Source organism: Morchella sextelata, assembly GCF_020137385.1.
Source record: "Morchella sextelata strain SCLS chromosome Unknown scls_7, whole genome shotgun sequence".
Classification (NCBI taxonomy): Eukaryota; Fungi; Ascomycota; class Pezizomycetes; order Pezizales; family Morchellaceae; genus Morchella; species Morchella sextelata.
This window is the reverse complement of record NW_025408622.1, coordinates 1071935-1085108: the sequence shown is the minus strand read 5'-3', so window position 1 is coordinate 1085108 and position 13174 is coordinate 1071935. Positions and strand designations below refer to the sequence as shown.

Below are 13174 nucleotides of genomic sequence, written 5' to 3'. Positions count from 1 at the left end.
TAGTTCAGATGCTCTATCCCAGCAGAGCATTTCAACTGTCTAACAGAAACACCCCCAGTCCCCTCTGCTATCCACCTGTCGAGTAGGTACTACATGTATTTACCTTCCAGCTCTGTTTCATTTCCCTGGCGCTCCCTGCATGAAACGGATCGACACGACCCCGGAAAGTTTAAATCCCACACGAGGACACAGTTAACCGCACTTGGAGTCCTGCTCCGCAGCTGCTAAGAAAACGCGGGCCCGGCAGGGTTGGGCACGTGTGATGAGATGGATGGGGAGTTGCCGGATGTCTGAAGTCCCGGGTTACCTGGACTGTCGTATCTATCAGTAGTATTCAGATATGTACATGTACTGTTAATTACTGGCGAGATAGGTGCGGGCGTTGCGCACTGTGGTTGATTGGCTCCTGCCTTGTTTGAGGACGCCGCATGCTGGGGAGTCAAGTAGGAAGCTGGGAACGTAAGCTCGGGGCTTGACAGGGCGGTCCAGGGCAATCGAGAATGATGGTGATATTATTCGCACACGGGGCAAGTATCTACATGTAGTCTAATGCTCTGGGTGTGATATCGTTCCACGAGGTGTTCTGGGCAACTCCGAGGGATCAGTTGTTATCTGATAAGATTGTTACAACCACAGCCACGTCTGCCGGATGGCAACTGGTCTTTGGGCTTTGCTGGCAGACGAAGGGGAATGAATCGTGTATCTACGTGTATATATGACAGATTTACAGAGACATGCCATACATGTCTTCTTTGGTGTGAATTGGTGTCTTCTCGGGGCGTGGCTTTCTGTCTCTTCTCCCTCTTCTTCTTCTTCTTCCTCTGCCCCTCGCTTCTTCTTCTTCTTCTTCTTCACAACTTCTCACTCTCCCAACCCCTGCCACGTGTGCTGACTCATCCACATATTTTTCTCGCAACTTCGCGACAACCAGCAACTACCAAGTATTACTGTAACTATCAACTGCAATATCAATTGCAGTTCACGCATACACGCAAAAGCTATTCACCAATGTCTCTCTACATCGAGGCAGCACGAATCATCCAGCGCCCGCGCTATGGCGGCCTCCGCGGCGCAGTCTTCTCAGACGCCTCAATCAAGTCCCGCCCCGAGCAGCTGTACGCACTGATAATCGAGTCCCTCAAGCACCAGGAGATCATCAATGAGGTCCTCGACAAGTCTGGGCTGCTCGAGATTGAGAAGAAAGTATGCTTGCTACCCACCTGTCCCTGTTCCATCCCTTCATCCCTTCATCCCTCCCTCAATTCCTCCCGTCGATCCTATGCTTATCCGCATACTAGGTCTGAACACATATATATGGAGTTTCATAACTGACCACATAACCCACTTCACCCCAGCTCACGCACGCCCTCGCTCTCGTCCTCGTCCACGACTTCCTCTTCAACAAAGGCGGCATCGCTACCTCCACGGGCCCGCTCAAAGAGTCCATCCTGCGGCACAAAGCCCGCCTCACCTCCGAATTCACGCGCGCCCGCCTCCGCCGCGGCTACTCCACCATCAACGCCCTCCTCGCCGCCGCCAACGCAACATCAATGCGCTTCCCGCGCTGGGTTCGCGTCAACACGCTCAAGACCACCGTCGCAGACGTCCTTGCCCGACACTTCAAGGACCACAAACCTGTGCGCCTGTTTGAGGAGCTCCTGAGCGAGGATATGACGCAGGAGACGGTCTATGTGGACGAGTTTATACCGGGCCTACTCGGCTTCCCGGCGAGTACGGAGCTGATTGGCCATGCGTTGGTGGCCGACGGGACGCTGTTTATGCAGGACCGTGCATCGTGTTTTCCGGCGGCGCTGCTGGCGCCCCCCGAAGGAGCGGTGGTGGTCGATGGGACGGCGGCGCCGGGGAATAAGACGACGCATCTGGCGGCGATTGTGGGCAAGAGCGGGAGGGTGCTGGCGTTTGAGAAGGACCCGAAGCGGGCGAAGACGTTGGAGATGATGGTGGGGAAGGCGGGCGCGGAGAAGATCGTAGAGGTTCGCGCGGGGGCCGACTTCTTGCTGTCGGATCCGTGGAGCGAGACGGAAAAGGAGGGGCTCGCGAAGGTGTCGCATATACTGCTGGACCCGAGCTGCAGTGGGAGCGGCATTGTTGAGCGGAACGAGTACTCGTATATACCGAAGACCGCGGCCCCGCCGCCAGCCCCGACTAGCCGCGCAGGTAAGCTGAAGAAGCGCAAAGCCGGCGATAAAGAAGAAACAGCATTCGTCAAACCCCTCTCCAAGAAGGAAGAAGAAGAGGTCGTAAAACAGGCCGAGGCAGAAGAGGAGCGCCTCCGCTCCCTATCAACCTTCCAGACCCGCATCATCAAGCACGCCATGCGCTACCCGGCCGCGCGCTACATCAGCTACAGCACGTGCTCCGTCCACGCACAGGAGAACGAGCAGGTCGTCATGGCGGTGCTCAACTCTGAGGTTGCGAAGCGGCGGGGGTGGCGCGTGCAGAAGAGGGAGCAGACGGGGTTTAGGCATTGGCCGCGCCGGGGGCTGGTGGAGGAGTGTGGTGGCGATGAGGGGGTCGCGGAGGGGTGTATCAGGTTTGATCCGTGGGGGGATGGCGGGATCGGGTTTTTCGTGGTGCTGTTTGTGAGGGATGGGAGCGTGGATGGGTATGTGCATGTTGAGGAGGAGAAGGCGGAGGAGGAGGACGAAGAGTGGGGGGGCATTGTTGACGAGGAGGAAGAGGGGGAGGGCGGCGGGGCGGCGGGGATGAAGAGGAAATTTGGGGAGGGGGATGGGGCTGTGAGGAAGGTGCAGAGGAGGGAGGGGGCGGGGTCGGGGTCGGGGTCGGGGGACGGCGCGGCGAAGAGGAAGAGGCCCGTTGTGGAGAGGGAGGGCGGGAAGGGGGGGAAGGGGGGGAAGGTGAGGAAGGTGGTGGAGTTTGCGGGGGGCGTGAAGGAGGGGGATGGTGCCGCGGCCGCGGGGGGAGGGAAGAAGGGGAAGGGGCCGCAGGAGAAGATGATTCGTCCGAGACGGCTGATGGGGGCGGGGTGGAAGTAGGCTTGGTTAGCTAGTAGGTATTCATGGATAGTTGGGGGAAGGCGGCCGTGGAAAGGTTCTATTGTATATTAATCTGTAGAAAGAATGAATTGCTAATGGCGCGGTTGACTTGTAATTAGCTGTGGATTGCATTTCGTATTGATATTGGGGGCTCATGGCCTGCATACATGTAGCTTATCGTGTTTGATATTGAGAATCAATTGGTTCTTCCTCTTCCTCGAGCTTAAGTGAAATATCGTGGTATGCTGGATAACAATCTTGTTCTATCATCGGTATTTGACGTTTAGTTTAACCCCTCGAAAAGCCCATAAATCTATCTTCACCCTAATCATTTCTCTGCCCTCCGCGCTTAGGTATAACTAGAACAACCAAACCATCCCAGCCACCATATATCTCCAGCCGACACCATCACCCCCATCTTCGGCATCCCGCCAATAGTCCTCGCCCGCTCATAGTCTGGTTCGGCCGCCGTTGCGCCGGTCATTGATACCGCTTTCTCGATCCTAGTAATCAACGCCCGGCTCTCGCTAATATATGATGAGGGCTGGATGGTCTGCTGTTGTCTGCGGCGGGTATCGAGGGGTATAGGTTATTGGTACTGGTCGATCGAAGGCTAAGGTCAGAGTAGATTGAAGGGCCAAACAGACGGGTGGATTTAAATAATGTTGAGCGTAACTGGGCCTTGGTGGTATACTGTTGGCTCTTCACCTTCGTGGAGGCTCTGTTTCGTGCCGGGCTTTAATGCAGGTGTGTTAATGAGGAAGAGGAGATGGTTAGGATTGATACCGGCGAGGCCTTACTTATATACATGTTAGAGAAATCTTCGGGATATTGCAAGTATATACTCACTTGAGGCCCTTGAGGAGGACTTCTGGCGACTTGCAATTGGGTCTGTGTGCTAGCTGCTCGGGTCTGTAGTGTAGCGTGGGGGTACATGTAGTTACCCAGTGCTGCAGCAGGGACATAATCGACGCCTTTAAACACCATGTTGGGGCACAGCTTCTTGGTGGAATTGATCATGTATCTAGGCGTGAAGCCTGATGTCTCTCTCTCGAGTCGGGGGTGGCACATCTATATTTGAACAGAATCAGCCTTCTTCTTCTTCTTCTTCTGGGAACTACTTAGGGATAAGCTATGTATAATACGCACCTACTGCAAGAAATTGTGGAGAACTAAGCGTCATCACCAACTGGTCCTAGTTGAAAGTCGGAAGCTATGGATCTAGGTTGAGAACTGCTATCTCTAGTGAGTCGTCTTTGTTGTCGTTTCGGTCATTTCCACACGGCACACGGGTCACCTCCGGCGATCAAGCCGCACGCTCGAATAAAGGGCCCAACAAAGAAATATCTGCAGAGAACCATTCGAGCAGGATAGCTCTTGAACGATAAACTCTAAGTTATCTCCCCATATTTGAATTGGGCAATGGGCCTGTGGAAGAGAAGGGTGGACACTGGAAGTGTTCTGATCTCTGGTTGCATCCTGCCCAGCCAAGTCACACTAGCCTTGAAAATTTTCGATAAGATCACTTTTTGCCGACCGACTGTCACGATTCAGTGGTGTAGTGGTATCACGGGCGCTTGCCATCATAGTTTGCGCCCGACCCGGGTTCGATTCCCGGCTGATTCATTAACTTTTTTGTTTTTTTACAGCCTCGTGGGGTAGAGGTGAAATAATGAAGGTGCAGTTTTTGTAGGTAGTGAAGCTAGATCCAGCCAGAGGGCTGTTAAACGTCGGGCATGTCGTATTTATCAGACAACAACGGAGAGGTGCGGTACACTGCGGCAGAGATGCCCTCTCGAACCGTATCTCCTTGAGTGCCCGCAAGACCTTCTTTCTTTGTAATTCCTCCATGAGATGTCACTCGGTTACCCGCGGTGTATGATTCGATACAGATACATCGTGAGTCAACTCCAGAAAGCCAGCTTTCTTCTTTTGTGGCAGCCAGCGCCTTCACCGGCACCTGACCCGAGCACTGAAGATCGGTTACGCAGCGGTCTGTGGATTGATTGGACACTCTTCTTCTTGAGGTTGACACATCTTCTGCTCCTTGAGCCAGATCTTGCAAACCTTGAGTTTGCACTAGAAAGGGCCGTATCTGGCCTCAGATATATATTTAAACGTCGACTTGGCGGTGCTCGATCGATTGAGTGCGAACCATTCCACCTCTATTCCCCCTTCTTCCCTTATAACACTACTACTACTGCTACTCACGCAGGGCTTCCTAGCTGCTGCGAGGCATACACCTTGGCTCTCCTCCTCGAGCTCCTGAAGCTATCTGTCCATTGGAAATCACTCGACTGCATGTGGCTATCGGTTCATGCTCGGCTCAAGGCGGGCCATGCGAGATGGGTCAGAGACAAGCTCCTTGGGAAATAGCTGTAGGTTTGTCAAAGGCTCGAAAGAAACTTATCATTTGCTGATCGTTGAGAAGTTCCAGAGAGGCCAGTTTGGGTTTTGTAGCTGGTTGCACTTAGTCATGACGACGGCTTCTCACTCAACCGCACACTTCAAAACCAAAACGGTCGGGAATGGCGGACGAAAGAGGCCAAAAAAAAACCAGTCCTCTGATCTGACGGAGAGAGGGAAAACTCATACAATTGTTCCTTACACAGAGGCCCCCCGAGTGACCGACCGTGAAGCGTTTGAATCTGGACCGACTACCTACCTTGAGCAGTAAGTATCACATTACTAAAATGGTTAGATGAAAATGAAAGACCAGTAACAACTAACTCAATCTGTCTCGATTATTACGCCAGCTGAACTGCACTGAACCCCACGTGCTCCCTGAGACACCCCATGCGCTGTCTTGTTCGCCAGAGCTCGGGAGTCGGATATGTATTTAGATACATACGACTTTGTAGAGGACAGATTCCACTCTACTCTACATGTCCTCCGATGCACGAGTGTTCTACTCCGAAAATCTTTTTTTAAAGTTAATCGAAGCTAGGGTTGGACGAAGCCACAAACCGCCCCCGATTCATGGTGTTTTACCTTTTATCCAATCGCAGGTACGCCGCGCGCGGACGCACTGGCCTTCAATGAAGGAAAGAGTTTGTTACAAGTAAATTGTGTTATTATTATTTGAAGTATGTACTATTCTTTTCCACGAATCTGACTATGTAAGGGACTCCTCACCAATCGATAGGTGTTATAGAGACGTTTCGTCCAATGAAAAGGCACATGATTTGTAACATTTGCACGTTCATTCCACCACGATTCCTCCATTTATGCAGCCACTCATGATCAAGATCACACAGACACAGAAACTCAAACTATGGTTCTCAATTCCACGATAGAGTTCGCTGAACCTAAAGGCGACGGCGCTATTTAAACGTTATCTTTGGCTACTTATCTACCTATCCGTGATCTAAGACAGCCCACATCCATTCACCGATGTGATATCCTTGGTACGTAACAAATTTAAGATTTAAGGTACAGATAGGTATGTACGCACATACATGTACTGAGGTATGAACGCCAAAAACAGGGGCTTGGAGGTACCACCAAATATAGCTAATGTGATAGGTCAGTAACAATTCCAACATGAGCAAAATCGGGACAAAAATAAAAACTTAGGCACTTTCCTGAGATAGAGCACCTACTTACCTACCATGGATTTCTTACCTACAAAGGGTCTTTCCCTACCCACCATGTCAAGTGGGATTGAATCCCTGCCTAACCGAGAAGTACTCTACGTGAGGATTTACGTGGCATGCATAATTGATGCTTGCCATGGGGAAGTCTTTTCGGCTGAAAATTACTCATGCTTGAGCTGAGGCTGCAAGATGGAGGGAATAAGGTATTTACCAATGGTTCCTCGCAGTGTTCGTAATTTCTTTTCTTTCCAGACATTCCCTCTCTTGCAGATAGCCTACCACCAAGCCTCTCCCGATTAGGAGACAACGACAAAACCACGAGTGATCCCTTGTGAAAGCCGCACGTGCTGCAGTCGCGCTAACAACAAAAGTTACTCGATTTAACCTTCAATTGCGCCATGAACCAGTGAATTATTAAATAAAGTTGAATGTAGATTCTCGGACTTAACGTACAAAGCCGAGATATTCTAAATTTCAAAAAGGTAATAATACATATAGCTACTCCAGCGCACCCGCCTACAAAGAAAATATATAAAAAAATTCCTGACAACGATAGAGATATAGTAACCCGGTGACCCACGAAACCTTTGATAGACAGCCCTCCCAATAACAAAAGAAAAATATGACCATGTTTGATCTGAGTCTGAAGTTTCGCGTAATGTATGTACCACACCTGAAGGGTTCGAGCTAGAATATTTTGTTTCCTTCTCGAGTACAAAAAAAAAAAAAAAAAAAAAAAAAAGAGTAGGTGGGGTAATTTATGATAAAACAATACGGGGAATAAAAGACTTATATCGGAACCCAACAAAGAGAAACAAAACACGCCGGATAATAAAACGAGAGCAAAAACCTACTAAGAAACAAAAATGAGATGACTAGTATAGGTGTACCCTGCAGAGATAATAGTAGAAACGAGAGCCGGGGGAATAGAAAATCAACGGGATATGAGATGAAAGGATATTTGCGCGAAAATTTACAGAAAAACCAAGACAAACATAAGAAAGCATCTGGATATATGATATGAAGATATATGCTTGAAGGCAATAATAGCAACCAAACAGTGAAGAAAACGCAATCACGTCCACCAGAACATGCGCAAATGCTCAAAAAAAAAAGACCCAATCCCATAACTCTTCAGACTATTCTCTGATCATACTTTTCAACACCTCTAACTGAAAACACAACCTCCCTGATATATCTCGGCTTTAGATATCATTAATAATAGGATATTCTACCCGGTCGACGGATCGAAAATATTCCTTCAATGAATAATGCCAGGAAAAACAATTCGGTACCGAAACGAACGAAAGTAGAGGAAGAAAGAAAGAAAAAAGGAAGAGAAAATAACGATGCCCAAAGACCATGCCACGCAAAAACACAAAAAAAAAAAAAAAAAAAAAAAAGCCACGGTGACAAAAGGAAAAGTGGAGATGACAGAACTAGGGAATATGCAAGATTTAAACCGAAATATAAAAAACAAGTTAAAAAGGGTATGTAAAAAAGGAATTTGTTCCGCCACCCCTACAAAAGCACCGAGATATCCCAATAGCTTCCCGAAAGAAAAGAAAAATTGCACCCCAAACCCCTTTCCCAACACCTGCTCTTTTTTCAACCGTTGTCAAACACGATAACGCATATGGCAAATGATCCTCATGCAGCTTCTATAGTCGCCTGAAAAAAATTATGGTGGATCCCCGAAAAATAAAAGCTCTTTTTAAACGCCTCGTTCGTATTGGGTCGTTAGAAAAAATGCGTATAAACTTTGGACTCCTCATGAACAGCCATTTCCTAGACAAGTTATTAGCACGTTTTCTAACATTTTCGGGAACTAAAATTATCGAACTTACCATCTTGAACGTATTCAACTCCTCCTTAATCTGCTGAGCAAGCATAGGTGTTAACCTGTTACAGGTAGCAATCTCACCCCTTCTATCATATTCGCCGCTAGGCCATGTGTCGTGAAAAGTAATTCTCGGGCTAAAGCTAACGTTGTATTTGGCAGCTGACGCAGGCGATGTAGGTGCACTCGCAGAGTTGCCTGTAGAAAACCTGGGCCCAGAGATGAAATAATCCTCATCGCCCCTGACCGAGTCTGATCTCTGTTTTCCATGCGGCCTTTGATTCTCCGGAAAGTTGGAGGGATCTGATGGCTTGATGATCGGAGATGACGAACCGGATCCTATAATCATGTCAGCCTAAACCCATGGATGAGTAGCTGGTTGAACATACGTTTCAAGATTCCTTTCTTTACAGCAGCCAGAACCTCAGCCCGATCTTGCGCCCCACCAACAAAGCTCTTTCTAGCAGCTTCGGTATCATTCGCATTGCTAGATCTCCTCGCAGTGCTTGGCTCACCAACTCTGGGGGTCTCAAGCGAGTTGTTCTCCAACTTGGGGAACCCAGTACCACCACCTGTCTGATCACGAGCATCCGCGTTGACATTAACCTTCTCCCTCTCTGCCTCAACCGTAACCATCGATACTTGTCCCATACTTGCCTGCGCGGTGACCGGCCCACTAGCTGCAGGCACCCCAACGACAGATTTCGGCCTGAACAATCCCACCAATGATCGTGTTGATTTCTTCATTCCCTTCCCCATCTTCCTTATCATAATCGACGCCGAAGACGCAGTTGAAGAAACAGAGATATTATCAGTTGATCCAGTGAAGAAATTTCCTTGCCCATTGTAAATCCCCTCGCCTAACCCGGCTTCTTCTTGTCTCTGTGCAATCCTCAGCTGCTCTGCATTCTGTTCTTCGCGAAATTTCTCTTGACGAAGTCTAGCCCGCTCAGCAGCATCCTCACCCCTCATGTTGTTGACCGCTGACACCTTACGCAGTTCAGCTGCGCTACCAAATGAGAAAGCGCGACGAAGCCTGTTCTTCATGCCTTTCTTGGGTACATCAGGAATAGCTTCGAGTTGTTGAGTGGCCGATCTTGTAAGCGCCGGCGGGGCTCCGTTAGCATTGCTCTGGGGCTCTGGGAAGGTTTGGTAAGATGAAGTCGAGTCGGCTGCCATGTTCACAGGTTTTGAAAGCGGGGAGGGGGCTGTGACTCGCTTATTCCCATCAGTGGATGATCCACGAGGGGGGACCTGAGACGGATTGATTTCGTGCGGTGTTGAGGATCCGGTATTCGAGTGGTTAGAATGAACCGAATTTCGGTTACTCTGAGCGATAAATTGTTAGCATGTATACATACAGTTCGTAGATTGAATAAGTCAATTACCGAATTGGGCCTCGAAGAATTTCCCGAGTTGGTGCTGTCAGTACTGCCGTTTCTCCTGTTTCCCGGTCGGTGGGAGGCCTGACCCGGCCCCGAGAGCTGTATCGACGCTGGATTCGACATTGACCCCACCTCTTGTCGTACGAAACTTGAGAAACTTTCTGGACTGAACGCATCAGGCCCGACTGATCTCCTCCTGTTTTGCATTTGTTGTTGCGTAAGAGATTGTTGTCGATGGGCATGGATATCATCCACCGACTGACTTCTCAATTGACCAGCATAGTCCCCAATGAAGGGGGCCTTGATGGCTGGAGCTGGGCCTTGTGTTAGCGAGGGGCTGCTGATCGACCTAGACGGTTGATTGTAAATGGCAGCCACGGCAGCCATTCCAGATCCGCTGGGCAGAGCGGACACACTACCAGTAATGACAGCAGATTCTGGTCTTTTATTACCCGGGCGGCGGTATCGATCAGGGCTTGGACGAGTAGTTGATGTTGCCACTTGTGGAGGCGGGAGACTTGAGGTGGATATCATGGAAAGGGGTCGAGGGGCTGGGCGAGTATACAGGGCTGCGTCGTCACGTGAGCCAGAAGGTGCTACGCCCTGGTGTCGAGATGACGGATCCGAAGAGGATGAGGAAGATGACGATATGGAGTCTGGAGCAGGGTAACGGTTTCGTGAGTCGTCAGTCTTCGAAGACGTCCTCTCGCCAATCTTGGGGGGTTGCTGCTTGGTAGTGTTCGAGAGACCTGGAGTGCTGGTAAACGCATATGGAGCAACAGGGGCGGTTGTGTATCCACTGCGATATCCACCACCACCAGTACCGTTGTTGCTGTTGCTGTTGCTGGAGCCGGAGTTACTGTTGTATCCGCCCATGTTTCGAGGCGTGGTCAAGTGGTGCTGGTTGGTATGCGCTGATTGTGTCTGGGCGGACTGAAGACTGTTAGAGGCAGATTGGGGGCGCGACTGCATCAAGCTAACTTGCGAGGGTGACTGCTGAGCTGGGAACGACTGGACAAGAGCTGCCATGTTGGAGCGGTCCCCGCCTCTGGTGCTGGATGGTGGATTGGACGTCGTTTTGAAGGAGACTGTACAGACTTTCAAAGAATATTACCGTTATTTGTTGTTGTTGCTTTCTCTAGTGGAGAATACGCTTAGAAGGTAGTTGTGGCAGAGTCTAATCAAGATAGTCGAAACAAGAGTGTCAGTCGATCAAGATTTCAAAAGGCCTTCCATGAACACGCTGGCGAAGAAAAGATTGACCGATAAAAATTGGTGGAGGACAGGTATTCTGATTTCAAGGCATGACGAGGCTGCTGAAGGGCAAGGAACGGATCAGGAAAGAATTAAACGAACCCCTTTCTCTCTTGGAAGAAGAGACGCTCTGCAATGTATGATCACAGGAATCCGGCTCGGATCAGATTAAAGAAAATAAGACAAAATGTTCACAAGAAGCGAAGGATTAAACACGATGAACGGACACAGAGGACCCAAGTACAAAAGCCTGAATGTGGAGGAGAATGGAGTTAGTTCCGCTCAGCTCGTCGTGCCAGGTCGTTAATTGGGGGCTGGGCGAAGGGGGAATTAATGAACGAATGGTATTGGTTTATGTGTTTCCTGGATGTTTGTTTCCACTTCCACGACAACCAATTGTTGAAGAAGATATCAAGAAGAGAGATGGGGGGAGGGGAGTGTGGGGGGTGGGGAGGGGGAGGGCTACTTTTGTTGCAGCCAAGGGGGGATGGTGAAGAGAAGGTGACGGTAGAGGTTGAGGAAGTGAGTGAGCGTCGGTGGTTGCAAAGTAGTTGTAGGTGCGTATGCAACAACAGGGATAGGGGGGTGAGTGAAGGGGGTGGAGGGGTGTTATGTGTGGGTTCAGTGGGAAGGGATTGAAAGGGTTCGAATAAGGGTGTCTGACTGACCAGGAGGAATACAAGCGAGTGAAAGGGTGGCTTAACGAGGGAAGTCGAGTAGAAAGGAAAGACCTGCTGCGGAGGAGAAGACAAGAGCAGGTAGGAGAGATATGGAGGGGTGGGAAAAAAAAAGTTGTGAGGAGAGAGTTAGGTTAGGTTAGAGGAGGGAAGAGAAAGGGAAAAGGGAAGAAGAATAAGAAAGAAAGAAGAGACAGCAGCCAGGCACAGGCACGCACACAAGCAGGCACAGGTACAGCAGGTACGGTACAGACACAGTGCCAGACCAGACACACACACACCAGGCAGAAAGATAGATGGGATGGACAATAATACAAATGAGAAGCGGCTCCAGGACAAGCAGAGGCCGAATGGAGAGAAATAGCAGGGGGGGGGGGGGAGCAGTCCCTTTTGTCAAAAAGGAGAGAGAGTAAGAAATAGGATTCTACTTACAGGAGTAGGTAAGTGAATGAGAGAGTGAGTGCTACACCGGCAAGCTAAGGAAGGAGCGGTCGGTTAGCCGTGCAGAGAGCTAGGCCTGTAAGAAGTGAGAGCGTTTCTTGGCCCTGTCTTTTGGCCTTCGCGATTGCACATGGGAATTCCAGAGACCTGCAAAGAAGGTCCGGAAAAGAAAAAAAAAAAAGAGTGCGGATATTAAGATGGAAACAAAACATGATAGTGAGTATCACCACTGAACTGTAACTTAAAGATCTTATAACGTGATGTTCTCTTGACCAGAATAGATGTATGTAAATGTACACGTGCATCTCGTAGCTAAGGAAGTCATGTACTTCATGTATGTGTACAGAGACAATTAGAATTGATACCGTAAACTAAAACGAAATTCGCCGGTGCGGAAATGCAATATTATATAGCGTGCTCGCTGTTGATAATTAAACAGTTCCCATTCATAATTCATAAGACACATGCTCTATCAATTAATCTCCTATCTAGCTGTTTACGCTTTCATCTGTCTGTTGTGCTCGTTGAGATACTAGGAGATCGAGAGAACTCTGGGGACGGGTCCATAGAAAAGAAAGTTAAAAAAAAAAAAAAAAAAAAAAAAAAAGGGAGGGACAAACAACAAGAGACGCGTCATATTTCCATCAACACCGAGCGCCTGTCACGGCAGCTATTCTCAGTTTTCCGCACCATTCCGTACAGACATGGCATTGTTGGGAGCAGATCGAACGACAGGCGGACGCAAGTAACATCTTGAAACGTTAGTCTACTTTCTATGGTGGTGTTATCGCATGGAAAAAGAACCTGCTGCGCACTTGTAGGTAAATACTCTAGGCTGTACCTACATACTTCCTTACTTTGTCTGCCCAACCCGCGTTATGTATATACATACTTGACATGTATCCACACACTCACACCCTAGCATTGTTTTAACATTTGTTTCTCATGTCAGGTAAAACTCTCA

At 49.2% G+C, this 13174-nt stretch overlaps 2 protein-coding genes across 2 annotated transcripts; one reads left to right on the top strand and one right to left on the bottom strand.

The window, feature by feature from the left end:
• Positions 1–1008: 1008 nt before the first annotated feature.
• H6S33_011965 (uncharacterized protein) lies at positions 1009–3017 on the top strand (the record flags this gene model as incomplete). The annotated part of the gene is made up of 2 exons (XM_044843324.1): positions 1009–1203; positions 1356–3017. 2 exons carry the CDS (start codon positions 1009–1011, stop codon positions 3015–3017), a joined length of 1857 nt encoding a protein of 618 aa, XP_044695633.1.
• Positions 3018–8353: 5336 nt separating this feature from the next.
• H6S33_011964 (uncharacterized protein) lies at positions 8354–10867 on the bottom strand (the record flags this gene model as incomplete). Its single annotated transcript, XM_044843323.1, has 4 exons — positions 8354–8401; positions 8461–8792; positions 8843–9782; positions 9842–10867. The coding sequence occupies 4 exons, from the start codon at positions 10865–10867 to the stop codon at positions 8354–8356; spliced, it is 2346 nt and encodes a 781-aa protein (XP_044695632.1).
• Positions 10868–13174: the final 2307 nt, after the last annotated feature.